The 14,448-nt window shown below is 37.4% G+C and overlaps 1 protein-coding gene across 1 annotated transcript in view; it reads right to left on the bottom strand.

Moving 5' to 3' along the window:
• Window positions 1-14,448, bottom strand: part of LOC131157556 (mannosyl-oligosaccharide 1,2-alpha-mannosidase MNS1-like) — a 78,474-nt gene that overhangs the window by 44,898 nt on the left and 19,128 nt on the right. The window contains exon 4 of the mRNA XM_058111797.1: window positions 7,431-7,543. Coding sequence (XP_057967780.1) covers window positions 7,431-7,543 — 113 coding nt within the window. The remainder of the gene's footprint in view (window positions 1-7,430; window positions 7,544-14,448) is intronic.

Raw genomic sequence — 14,448 nt, 5'->3', positions numbered from 1 at the left:
GGAAATCAATTGCCGTTTCGATTTCAAGGGTGACAGAAAGAGGAAAATTTGGCGGAAATTTCAATGACTTCATGGAAATTTAAGACCATGGATACAGATTTCTTTTTCTAACTTTCCAACTTGGTAATTAGCAGTTTAAAATGTGCATTAGTAAAGTCAGTTTGAAGAAATTTAAACTTGAATAGCTACTTTATAAGTTAATGTATATACAAGGTATTTTTTCACTATTAATATTTCTAATTCGGCAAAGTTTAATATGACTTTGAAACACCATATATACACAGAAATTAAGCATGAAATTACACACATGTTTAACAAGTTAAGATTCAAATAGTCACACAATGCACAAAAATATTAGTAGTACTATGTTAAAACTATGGGCAAAGCAAGCTCCTTTTTTAGGGAGGAAAGAAAGAAAAAAATAATCACAACTACGGCTCCCAATACCCATTATATTATGGCCAACATCATTGAAAAAACAATCCAAAGAGTGTATTGATTGATATCATGACAAGCTATGGGAAGATTAGACAGAGCCTTAGAAAAATCTCATCAGGACAGGAAATGTAATAAGTTGGACACAAGCTAACAGACTGTGGATGAGTATAGAATTGCACAAGCAGCAAAACCTTTCAGTTGAAAACCCAAAAAAAAAAAAGGAACTTCATTGTCCTTCTTGTCAACCTCCTCTGGAAGGATTGAACTCGGAAAAATCCATCCCTTTTGAGAACACCTTGCTGCTCCCTCTTCAGCTAATCATTATTTGCCTCTAAACCTTTCATCCTCAAAAAATAGGCTCCCCACTTCAAATTGACTACAGGAATCTCTAACACATGGGAGACGTAATCCAAAGAAACAGTCTGAATCACAACTGTACTGTTCACAATTTCATCCAATAGTAACAATCCATCATCACACCGAAAAGCACATCAGAACTCTCTCCTATCTGACATATCACCCAATTCTCATCTCCTCAAAGTCTCCATTTTTATAACACTATCCCCAGAACCACTCTGTCTATCAGTTTGGCTTCCCACAGTCATAATACTCCTATAATTGTTTCTCTTTGGAACCTTTCTCATGCACTTCTGGACAGAGCCTTGGCTCTCCAAAAATCTTCGGCATATCAAAACCTTATTGCATCACTCTCAGCAGCTGTCTTACTGACTGCAAAAAAAACCAGAATATTAGTGCCTCTTCAAATGGCAGTCTTTTCCCACCTGACCTCCCTGAGCATCATTCATACTAAGGTCAATTTTTGAAAGCATCCACAAATCAACATCCTCAAGCACCTCATCATTACCAGAGAAGAGATCCCTCAGTTTCAACAAAGAGGCTGCCAAGGTAGCACCCTAGTTCCCATGAAGATTGTTGTCATGGGCCCATGGCTGGAGCAGTCAGGCCACAATCTCTGCCCCTCATCAATGTGACGCCCTTCTTTCTTGTTATTATATTGAGCTGTTGGAACCATGGTTTTAAATAAAGGCCGCGACCGTTACACAACACTGTTACGTAACGGTTTTTTGGGTTGCCGATACCATTACACACCACAAAATCGGTGTGAAGAAAAATCACGACCGTAGTGGCCGTTACTGACCGCGACCATTACGTAAAGGCCACTACGGCCGTTACGTAACCACTCCAGGACTGTTACACCAAAAGAATTATTTTATTTTTTACTTTTTCTTCTCATTTTTCCCTCTCTTTCAAAATCATTCTCAATATACCATGTGGCGAGAGGGGGAAAAGATTATAATGAGGATGACAATGATACAAAATTTACTATTTCTTTAAATACTCACAATAGATGCATTAATTAACAATTTGAAAAATACTAGTTAGGAAAATATTTTATTTTGATAATATTAGTAAAGTGATATTTATGTTCTATATTTTTCAACTTCAATCATCTTTCTTTTCTAGCTATTTTATATTTGTATGTCTTATGTGTCTAATAGATTAATGGAGTGTATAATGTATTTTGTTTTATTAATTAATTTAGCACACATAAGAATTTATCACAAATAAGAACAATGAGAAGTATAAATGCACACACACACGTAATTTTTTTATCATTGGTGGTTTAAAACAAATGTAAACTTGTTGCCTTTACCAATGAACTTAGTTACTCGAACTAAATGATCCAAAATACACAAACTTTTTCTAAGAAGGGCTAAAAGCTTAAAACATGCAAGTACACTAATATGCACAAGGTTGTGCATGCTTCAAAAAAATTCACAGTCGTTACACCCGCTTCCTGTTATGTAACATCCGCTACTCCCGCTTCCCGTTACACTCGTTACCGTTACGTTACGCTACCCGCAACTGCGATTTAAAACCATGGTTGGAACTGCATCCATAGATTAGGCTTGGCTATCCATTTTGTTGTATTTCAGTTCTCGCCCATAACTAAACACTGTCAAGGTCCATCCTAAAAAATAGTTTGGTCTTGAACAAAAACTATACATCAGCTCTTGACCTAAAGAAAGAGCAATTCATTCTCTTGGACCTTACTAGTAAGTTAAAGATTTTGGTTAAATTATTTTGGTCCATTTTTCCCAGAAAATCACTCCACCACAATACTCCTCAAAACATCACTTCACCAAAAAATATTAAGTTGTTAGGTTGTGGGACAACAATGTATATCAATAATTAACACTCCCTCATATTTGTGGCTTAACCAAACGATGAGTAGAACCCACTATGGTGAACAAGATAATCATTAACAGACAATAATGCAAGCAACAAGAACAGAACCTAGAGCCCTATGGCAACCATGGCTCTAATAACATATTATAAGAAGAGAGATATCTGTGAACAGTATCATGAATGATACTCAAGAACGGTAATCACAAACAGTGAATGACCAATACCATATTGGCTTACCAATTCTCACCTCCTTCAGCAAATCCTAGCCATTTTCTGTCTTTGCCACATCACCCAAATAATCTTCATGACAGTAGACCACAGATCTACTCCAGTTCGCATACTGCCAGCCATAAACTGGTGATTCCATATCCTTTCCTTCTTTCACTGTCTCATTCCATCAATGATTAAACGGATTAAAATATCTATTCACTCTTACATGTAGAGGTGATTGGATCCTTCAGAACTACAGGCTACAAGGGACTGTAACATTCCACAAATCTATGCCATAAATTACCATTTAAAATCCCCAAGAGGAAAATTAGAGTAACCCACAAACCCAAGTCAAGAAAATTGCCCCATCTTGTCAACCTACTCTCCACCTAGTAATCCAAATGCCCAAACCTTCTCCAAACAAGATGCATAACCAAGTCCAAGCTAAAGTCAAGCAACCAGCAATCCACCTTGCCCCCAAAATGGACACCCTCACCATCATCTCCAAACCCAGTTTCATTTCTAACACAAAGAAAAATGCCCCCCTACCCTCCCATAATTGAAGGCTTTCCCTTCGATCTGCACACATTGCCAGAGACATATCTCTCCAACATGACAACCAGATTTCATGGCCACGGCAACAGAAGAATGAAAGAGATGACTTCAAAAGAACAGATAAGAAAGGGAGAGGGGAATGTGAACCATGGAAAGAGAACAAATACTCCCCATATTTTTCAAGAAAAATATCAATCTCTTATTTATAGGATTTAAGTAAAAGAGCAAAAAGAACATTATAATGTCTTGAGGGTTTAATCTGTTCGGTTCAGTTTTGACCAAAACCAATAACCAAACTAAATAAATCAGTTTTTAAAAATCTCGATCAAAACCAAACTGTGCACCAACAGTTTAATTTTAACCATTTTTCCAGTTCGGTTCGATTTTATTTTGGTTTTTCACGCAATATTGTTATTCTTAGAAAATTGGAATTACTAAGCCCGGGCTCTCAAGCCTAGAACAGCCCATATGCAAAGCAAACAAGCTCGGGCCACTAACACAATAAGGCTTGGGGTGCCAATTGACTCACTTGGGAGGAGGGTCTGGATGGACTTTTATAGGAAGAGAAAGGGCCTTCCATTCTTCGTCCTGGCAATGTGGGACAAATGTTCCCAGCACAAAAGCAATCTTCCAATCTTCATTCCCCACTCTGCCTCTTGTCCTTTCTTGTTGAGTTACTGTTCAGCCTCTCCACTCCTCCCTTGTCCCACATCACCAAGAGAAAGAAATCTGAAGGGACCTTGCTTTTTATAAAAGCCCTCCCTAGTCCCTACAACAATCTTATCCTTGCAAAGGCAGAACAAAACTTCAAATATGATAAATCAATTAAATTAAATAATGAAACAAAACATTAAATATAAATATTTACGAAATTAATAAAACAATACATACACAGTATTAAAAATAAACATTTTATATTAATCTACTTTTTCGTTTTCTTTTGTTCAGATTTTTTTGTGAAACCAAAACCGAAACAGAGAATCAATTTTTTATGAAATTCAAAACTGATACTCAAGACCGAAACCGAAACACTAAACCAAAGTATAAAACAGTTTGGTTTCGGTCTGGTTTTCAGTTTTCCAGGAAATTTTGTACAGCCCTAAATGTATATTTGAAGTGCCTTTTGCTAGTCTGCAAAAAAAATTTTTTTTTTTAGCTTTTTATGAACAAGAAATTCACTAGCATCATCAGTAGTCCAAAGGAAGAGTGATGCAGTTTGCACATGATTGATTTTAATTATCTTGCTTTTGACAATACAAATTTGGGGCTACTGACAATACAAATTTCGGGCTATGTATTTGAAGATTGTACAAAATTTTATCCAAATTCACACAATTTCTAATTACTCTCAAAATGTATTCCCAGAATTGGCTTGATACTGCGGGCTTGGAAAGGGACCAGAACAAATAAGGAAGAAATCTCTCTCCATCATTCCCCTTACTAATTTTTGGGCAGTGTGGAGAGAGGAACAGAAGAGGCTTTGAAGGAACTATTTCTCCTATTCAGACTACCATGGACCATTGGATTGCCATGATCTCTAGCTGGCATTCCCTTTGTAATCCTTTTCTTGACAATTTTCAAAAAGGGATGTCTCTCTCTTGTTTCCTTTGTACTTAGAAGGCATCCCCTTGATGCCTCTATTTGATAAATTTTCTCTTTGCTGATCAAAAAAAATGTTGAATAAATTCATGACTCTCCAATTGTGAAAATCTTTGGTAATCAAAAAGCGACTTTTCACCTTACCGCCTTGGTCATCTCTAACTTGCCACAGTTGCAAGTGCTTTGTAGGAGATGCAAACCACTTGCCAAAGTTCAAGATATTGCTCCTATGCTGATTGACCCTTGGTTTTGAACACAAAAGCTACCCCTTCTTTATTAGCTTAATTCACCACATTTTGTGTACTAAAACTCAAATACACCCAATACTACTAGTTTTTTATGAATTTTAGCCAACCCAACCACTTGACCCAGCTGCATGCTGCCCCTATCTTTATAAAGTATTTAATAGCCACCTCATTAGTCCATAAATAACCCTTTGAAGCCCCAAGCTTTTAGGCACCTTATTCAATCTACTTTATGTAACCTCTGTGCAACCAATTACCCCAAAAAATTGATGAAGGATCAATTTGACTCCATTGCACAAAAAGTGGCTCAGATGTAGGAGCGGAAAGGAAGCGTGGAAAGGAATATAATTGAATTAACCTCTCAAGTAGCCCTTTTCAGTTCTCAAGTGTCATCTTTGCAAACCCTTCTTAGTTCTCAAGTGTCATCTTTGCAAGATTGGTTTGATTCCAACAGTAATGCTATTGAATTAGTGCTTTACATTTCATGACTGACCTTTGCCAGATAGAAAGGAAATTATGGATCTGATGCTCCTCCTAGTGCTACCAACTCAATTGCAATTTCTATTCTCACGAGAGCCACTATGCTATTATGCAACTAAGATTACCTTACATTAGTTCACTGCCAAAGGAGATTCAGAAGCATCTTTTGATTGGCTAAACTGAATTGAAAACATTTTTTACAAAATACCTACGGAGGGTTTGGACCAGATCAATAGGTCAGCATGGCTATTATTCACATTAGAGCTTATGCATGTATTTGGTGGCATACTCCAGCAAATTAGCACCAACTTCACAGGAAGCTCTGGTCTAAGTGAAATCTCATTAGTCGTCTAATGGAAGAAAAGTTCATTCTAGTCAACTACAAGAGGGGGGCATATTTCCAAGTTGTGTTACTGACTCATCAAGATAAAGATGTAGAGACCTACACAGTCAAATTCAAATATTGATAGGTACATTTCTTTCAAGGAAGACAAGCGACACAATAAAGGGTAAATTGATAGATTTCAATATGGAACACAAATTATCAGTTTTCATTTAGTTGATCGAACCACAGCCTTCACCATGAATATGTATATATAAATACACACACACATATATATATAACAGCCCCGACTGACTTGCCACCTGCCCCAACCAAACCCTCTGATTCCAACACAGTGGATAACTTGCATTTCTGCAGGAAATGTCCTAAGAACAACACATTAACATTGTAAAGCCTACTGAAAACAAGAAAGATGAAACTGTATAGAGTTTTTCCAATTATCAAATTTTGATTATGTTGAATATTCAGCAGATGAGGATGAAAAGTGCAACATTAGCTAGCATTTAGAAAATGTGTGTACTTCAACTTGAGGACGAGTTCTTTTTTCAACTGGGGATGATTGAAGCAATATGTGCATGCAAATTAACATTATTTTTATTTTTGTTTCGGTTTTTTCCATTTAGGTATTTTTTATGTTGATAATATCTTTAAATTTCAAAAGACCTATTATTTTAGAGTGTGGTGTTTTAGTTTTTATTTACAACGACAACAAGAAGCAAGCCTTCAGTCCCACTAGGTGGGATTGGCATTTACGGTTTAAAAAAAGGGCAGCCCGGTGCACAAAGCTCCTGCATATGCGGGGTCCGGGGAAGGGGCGGACCACAATGGCATTTACGGTTTAGAATCCTAAAATTATTTTCCTTGTTTTCTGAGACAATAAAAGAACCCACGCACTTTATATTTAGGGATGAATAGAAATTGAATTGTGTAAGCCACTTTCTACATCAGAATGAAATGAAGTTTATTGCATTTTCCCATGGAGGGTACAGGAAGAAAAAGAGAAAACAGGGTAAAACTTGTTATAAAAGAGATCTACTTTGATTAAACCTAAATCACTTCAGAGAACAAATTTTCGGGTCAGAATTTATTTTTTTTAGAATTTCACAGGGCATATATTGCAATTTCAGTTGCATAATAGATATCATAAACTAGGATCATGTTTTATTTAGTAACCAAGGATTAATGCCTACATTGAATTCTTGAATACATTCAGGGACAACTTTAGCAGACCAACGATATTTTATATCTTTTTGCCCAATCCACATGACAGTGATGGATGATTCAATTGCACATAAAACCAGAAAGGCACATATATTTCATAGCAGAAAAGAGAAAAATGCTAAACTCACCGTCTGGCTTTTTGGAACTGCTCATCTAGACCCATTATGTATAATGTATCAAGAGAGTCTATTAAAGTTGCTCCAAGACCACCAAAGCTATTGACGCCATTTTTCGTCTGAGGCTGTTAAAAAAGAAATTTAACATATTAGTAGTAAAACTCGTATAACAAGCTAAAATCATCATAATCAACAGAGCAAAATAAAATGCTCCTGATATAGAATTTAAGTAGTAGATCACAGCTATCTAGCTCAGGCACTGAAACTACATGGACCAAAGTGTGTTCTGGTCTGTTATAGGAAACGACATGAGACTCGGGATAATGTAACAGGCTGGGGTTCAAATAACTTGAAACTCCAATTTAAGTTTCCATTTCCTAATATTTCTCAATGGAGCAAACAGCACAAAAGAAGTTCTACAGAGTATTATAGATTTATAAATTAATCTAAACCATTATTTGAAGATATATAGAAACATATACAAGTTCAGGCAAAACAATTCCCCCACACGCATAAGGAAAATACAATAGGTACAAAGAAATAGTTCTAAAAGATGCCAACGCCTATACAACATTGGCTACATCAACTAAACCTTTCCAGTTTCCGGCAGATGGTAATCATTTCAGTCAGTCTCTTTCAACCACTCAAGGACTCAAAATCATTTATAAAGCTATAAAGGCCTCTTAAGAGTTCATCTATCTCCCTTCAAAATAGGCAATCCATCAACAATTCCAGGCAAGGTCAAAATGGAAAATCACACCTATTTGACCCAAGCCCAGAGAACCGCAGCTAGCAATTTCAACTCCAGAAAACACAATCTTTCTGGGACTTACATTCCCCCAATTTATGCACATAAAGCAACTTTTCAATGAAATAAAGGCTTTCGCCCAACTCTTCTAAACACCCCAACATGGGGCCCCATCTTGCATTCATTATTTGTTTTTTGATGGCAAAAGAAAATATTATTAATAATAGAGGAATTTACAAGAGTGAGAATGAGACATCTCCCAAAGAAAGTCAGGAACAAACCAGAAAAAACAACTATAACCCACAGAAGGAGAAGAAAATCAACAAGGCAGCATATTCCTCCAATCCCTTTGAATCTCCTGGAAACTATTTTCTCTGAAAAACCCAAATCTGATGCACCACAGTGATGCTAAGTACTGAGTTTTATCCCAAACCAGCTTCCAAATTAATTTGTACCCCGAGAATATCTGTGCATTATGTTCCATCTGTATCCCCCATAAAGCTGCAAAAAAAAAACACAAAAAATAAAAAATGATAGTACGTTCCATCTGCACCTCCATAAGGCTGCACTATCCTTCCTTCCAGAAGTCTTCATTGATGCAGGGCAAACCCAACTCTCTCCCACATTACCAAACAGCTTATTCCAAATCCTCCAAGCAAGATCGTAGTGTAGAAGGAGATGAGAAGCTGTCTCAGAGTTCTTGAAACAGAGCACACAAACATCGGGAGAAAGAGCCTTAAAGGTCTTCTGATTTGCAACAAGAAGTTCGTATTTATTTTATTAAGCCCAACCAACAAAGTGCAAGCCTTAATTTTTTAGGGAGCTTTGGCGTTCCTTATGATAGGAAAGAGCAGAAATGAAAAATTAGAATGGATCAAGAATTCAAAAAAATATTTGAATGAACACACAGACAACTATTCCAAGGACCAAGAACGAACATCCCTCCTCTGCGAAATACTACTTCCTTTCAATAAAGATAACAAAGAAGACAACCCCACCATCTCCCAATCATTTAGAGGTCTCCCGAAATGGAGATTCCAGGAAACAAAGGACTACTCAAATCCCCAACAAAAAAAGATATGGCTCTATTTTTCTCAATGCTTAATTGAAAGAGACGAGGAATAGAAGTGGACAAAATTAAATTACCTAGTCAAAGGTCTTTCCACAAGTAGATACGTGACACCCTCCCTCCCCACCACAAGTTCAGTTTGAGGGGTAAAGGAAAGATATATATGAGAAATGGACCTCCAAGGAGTCTGCAAAGAACATCTTAAATTAATAGTGGTATCCCACCCATTCTCATCTAACCCAAATTTACTTCTTATCACTCTATGCCAAAAGGAAGAATCTTTTAGTGGGAAGCACTATAACCATTTAGCTAAAAAGGGGATGTTTTTGGACACCAACTTACCTAGATCCAGCCCTTCCTCCATAGGCCTACAGACCTCATCCATCTAACTAAGTGATCCCTATGACCCCTCACGCCAGATCATAGAAAGTCTCGCATAATTTTCTCAAGTTTATGAGCAATTCCCGTCGGAATCTTAAAAACAGACAGAAAATAAAGCAGGATGCTAGAAAGACAAGCCTGAGTCAAAGTAATTCTTCCCCCTAAAGAGAAGAAAGCCCTTTCCACCCATCTAACCTCTTCGTCACCCTTTCGACAACTAGATTTCAAAACTCCATTGCTCTAGGGTCCCCTGCCTCAAAGGAACTCCTAAGTAAATCAAAGGCCAATCTAGAATGCCATACCCCACTTCAGTGGCCCACTCCTTGACTCGCTCCATGAATACATTTAGAGCTCCTAAAATAGTACTCAAAAGCCCGAGGTGTGCCTAGGCAAAAGGCGCAATGGGGCGATGAGGCCAGCGCCTCATTCCTGTTAAGATGAGGCGACCTTTAAGAGGCACAGGCAGGCGCAGTGAGTCGCGCCTTGAAATTTTTGAAGCTGTTAATAAAGAAAATGCAGCCAGAACAAGTCTTAGCCCTCTTCCAGCAATCCAGCCCTCGACTCGAACCAGCCCTACTGCCCTAGTCCTTCATCTTCGAACCTTCGAATCGAACCAGCAGGATTCATCTTCAACTCTTCAAACCAGCATGAAACCAGCCAGAACCCTTCTTCTTTGACCCTTCAAAGCAGCACGACACCAGCAGGAGCCCTTCGTCAGTTTGTCTTGGAGCTTTCAAACCAGCAGGAACTTCATGAGTTCGTCGTCAAGACTTTGAACCAGCAGGAGCTTCGTGAGTTCGTCTTCAAGCCTTCAAACCAGCAGGAGCCCTTCGTCTTCAACGTTTGAGCCTTCGTAAGTCGTCAGTTCATTTGCTTCGAAATTAACTAGTAAGTCTTCTTCTTCTTCTACTACTACCTGCTGCCCACTGCTTCTTATAATATTATATGTAATTAATTATGTAGTTTAATGCAAGTTTATAACTAATATATAACATTTTTTATTGAATTTAGCTGCTGTTTTGTAATTTGTTAGAAATTTTTATTGTACTCTTCTTTTGATGTTGAACTACGTTGATGCTTTGGGGCCCTCGGCCTGGCCATTTTATTAAATTTCCAATTTTGATATTGAATATTTTGGCATTTTAAATTCTAATATTACTATCAATGTGTTCATATATCAATTCCCCACCAAATAGGCATTGTACACAATTTTAATAATTGTGCGCCTAGCCTTTGCAAGGCAAGCGCCTTGCACCTTTGACTACTATGCTGCTAAATCACTCTTCCCCATATTAATTTGAGCCCAGATGCCCTCTTGAAAATTTGGAGAATACCCAAGATTCTTCTGAAAGGACTATGATCATCAATGAAGAAAACGGTATCATAAACAAACTGGAGGCGAGATACCACACACCCTCTCTTCCTTATATCAGCCATTTCAAGTAATTAGGTAAAAAACAAGCTTAAACCTTCATTATTAGGATTCAATTCCATGCAGGTTTCTACCCCCTATTTCCTTTGAATGCCCAAAATCCCTAGGTGAATAAATGAAAATTAAGAACATCTAACTTGTTTTTCAGCTTCTTCAAACATAGTTTAAGTTTCCCTCCGAATTTCCTACATATTTCTCCTGATTTTCTCTGGATTTCCCTGATTTCTGCAGAGTTTCCTCTTTTTACCTCTCTCTCCCTCTCTCTAGAACTAGGGTCTACAGCAACGGTTTGTGGTATTTTGTGTGTTGTGGCTGCTCTACAGAGCTTGAATGGTCAAGACAGCAGCTACTTGCTGCCAGCTGCCTGCCAAGTTTCTCCTTCTAGGCTGGAAACATGGCAGGACTGCAGTGTGGCGACAAGGGTCCTACAGTGCTGCCATCTGTGTGGTAGGTGTCAGCTGCTAGTTTGTAGTGCTGCCAGGTGTCACGCCCAGTTTCAGCCTGCCCCATCTTGTTTTTTTTTTTCTTTTTGTTCTTTATACCAACTCCTATGTTGTTTATGTTTTAGCATGTCCCTCATAGTTTCCTTTCATCTAAGCCCCTCCCACCACCAATAAATCGAATGGAATTTCAAATATCGCTTAATATAACTTAATTAATGAATAACATGGTTAGTATGAACTTGTTTAATATGAAAACAAAGCTAAGTCATGCTAATTTATCAAAGTAATTTAAATGTACTGTGGCCTACAGGGTATGGTTATCACACTTTGGGCGCTAGAAATAGTGTTAGCAAGAACCAGTCAATCTATTAGCTAAAGCTTTAGTAATAATCTTGTGCACACTAGAAACAAGACTAATAGATCTAAAATCCTCAACCTTAATAAATCTAAATTTTTTAGGCACCAAAGCTATAAAGGAGGAGTTAATGCTTTTAGTCAAAGTCCCACTCCCAAAGGATTCAATAAACACCTTCAACAAATCACTTTTTACAACCTCCCAATAATCTTGGAAAAAAGCAATGTTGAAGCCATCAAGATCTGGGGGCTTATCCCTTTCCATCCAGAGAACCACCCCTCTCACTTCCTCCTCAAACAGTCTCTCTAACCAACTTCTTACCATCTGTTACAGGATTCCAATCCAGCCCCTCTAACGTTGATCTACAATGATCGTCCTTCGAATACTAATTCTAAAGAAATTAGTAACAATGGAAGCAATCTAATGATGATCATTAGTGACTCTCCCGTCCCTCATGTCTATCTCCCAAATCAAATTCTTACTCCTCTTGCCGTTGGCTAGTCTATGAAAAAAAAAAAAGAAGTCATAATCACCATTTTTACCATTTGAATTTGGTCTTTTGTCTCCAACTCCTCAGTTCCAAGAATACATCCTCTTTTAGTTCATTATTCAAGGAAACTCTCCTTCTCTCCTTGCTAAGACACTAATCTCCTCCTTCCTATCCAAGGACTTCAATTCACCCATAAGTCTAGATTTTCTAATTCTAACATCCACAAACTCCCCCTTATTCAAAGTGTTCAGCTTCTCCTTCAAGCATTTAAATTTTCTCATGAATCTAAAACCTTCCCAACCTCTTACCATTTCCTCTCCCCACAACTCTCTAACCGGAGATTAGAAAGTCAGATGATCCAACCACATATTCTTGAAACTAAAAGTAGGGCCCCAAGCCACATTATTAGATTCTAACAAGATAGGAAAGTGGTCGGATGTGATCCTAGGGAGAAAATTTTGAGTAAGGTTAGGAAACTATTCCTCCCACTCCCTGCAAAATAGGAACATGTCCAATCTACTAGCCACCACTCTAGTCCCCCCAATAGACCAAGTAAACGAGGCATTCCCCAAGGGGATGCCTCTCGAATCACAATCTCTAATCAAAAGTCAAAGTTCTGTACTTTTCCGGGGGTATTTTTGGAAACATTTACAAAAACAATTTTTTGAACACAGTTAAGCAAACATTGAATTTTGTGAATTCTTTGTATACCGTGTTTCTGGATACAGAAATATGTATCCAAACAGGACCCCAAGCCTACTTTGTCTTGAGCACCTTGCAGTCTACATCAGCCTAAAGCCTAAAGAAGTCAATTTAAGAAAAAAAGTAGCTAAATGCAGACTATAAGAGATACAAAGACATGCCTCAGCTTTAATCCAACATTTCCTTGGCCATTAACCTTCATTGCATAAGATAGATGCTTTGAGTTGCAAATAGATAATGAAGCACCTTCTCAACCTATCTCATGCAATTCAAAATGCTGTTGAAAGAGAAATACACAAACTTGCATGCCTACATCAACCTAAAGCCTAAAGGAGTCAATTAAAACAAATTAATTAAATGCAGACTATAAAAGACATACATAGGCATGCATCAGCTAATCCAAGATTTCCTTGGCCATTAACATTAATTAAACTAGTAAATCAAACTTGCCTTCAGATTCTACACAAAAACAGTGGCCATTTATATCCAGTAGTAAAGAAAACAGTAAAGGAAATGTGTGCTTATCTTTTCGTTAAAAAAAAGAGAAGAAGCATTGCACAGAACGTGAGGAACATGCACTATTTTGTCACGTGAGGTGAGAAACATGCTATTAAATACCATACATTGCACTAAGTACGTAGTTAGCATTTCATTGGAAATATATGGAGGGAAAGAAAATTTGTTGATCAAAGGTTGTGTTTGTTTGCACTTAATTGCCCCTGAATAGAAGCTGGGCTCTTAATGGTCTAAAATTCAGTTAACCAGCCTTATTAGGTAAACTTCTTTATTGGTGCTAAACTGTCCTGGCTGAACCAGATATTTTTCCATTGCTTTGATTTAGTGAAAGAACCATTTAGAGGCTCTAAAACATTTTTATCCCTAAAAAGTGTTAATTCTACAGCACTCTACGGCACACTTCTCCTTATCTCTCAAACCCCATTTCACCCACATACTTGGTGGTCAATTAAGAAAAAATTAAATTTATTCTGTATTCAGATTCAGAGGCAGTTCTGCTAAAATTCATAACCTGATTCACAGATTCAAAACTGCATTCAGTAATCAGCATTCAAACATTTAATGCTGAATTTTATCAAATGGTCCCCTAGTGAGAATTTACGTTATTATTTCACATTTTCAAGACAGGCTTTTCAATTATCATTAAGTCCAATTGCAATTGACAATGGATTGCCTTATTCAAACTACAACTTTAACTCTAGGAATTGTGGCTCATAAAATAAATTATATAAAATTTTCAAATGCGGAACCATGCAATTTCTTGATAAGCTTTGAACTTCTGGTGAGTCAAATTGATGTTTCAGTTTTAAGTTCTACAGTTGAAATTCAGCCCAAAGTTGAAGCTTGAGGCCCTAGGATGAAGAGAAAATCAAAACCAACAAAGAATTTACATTT

Source organism: Malania oleifera, chromosome 6 (genome assembly GCF_029873635.1).
Source record: "Malania oleifera isolate guangnan ecotype guangnan chromosome 6, ASM2987363v1, whole genome shotgun sequence".
NCBI lineage: Eukaryota > Viridiplantae > Streptophyta > Magnoliopsida > Santalales > Ximeniaceae > Malania > Malania oleifera.
Note: the sequence above shows the minus strand (reverse complement) of the source record. Positions and strands in the feature narration are given on the sequence as shown.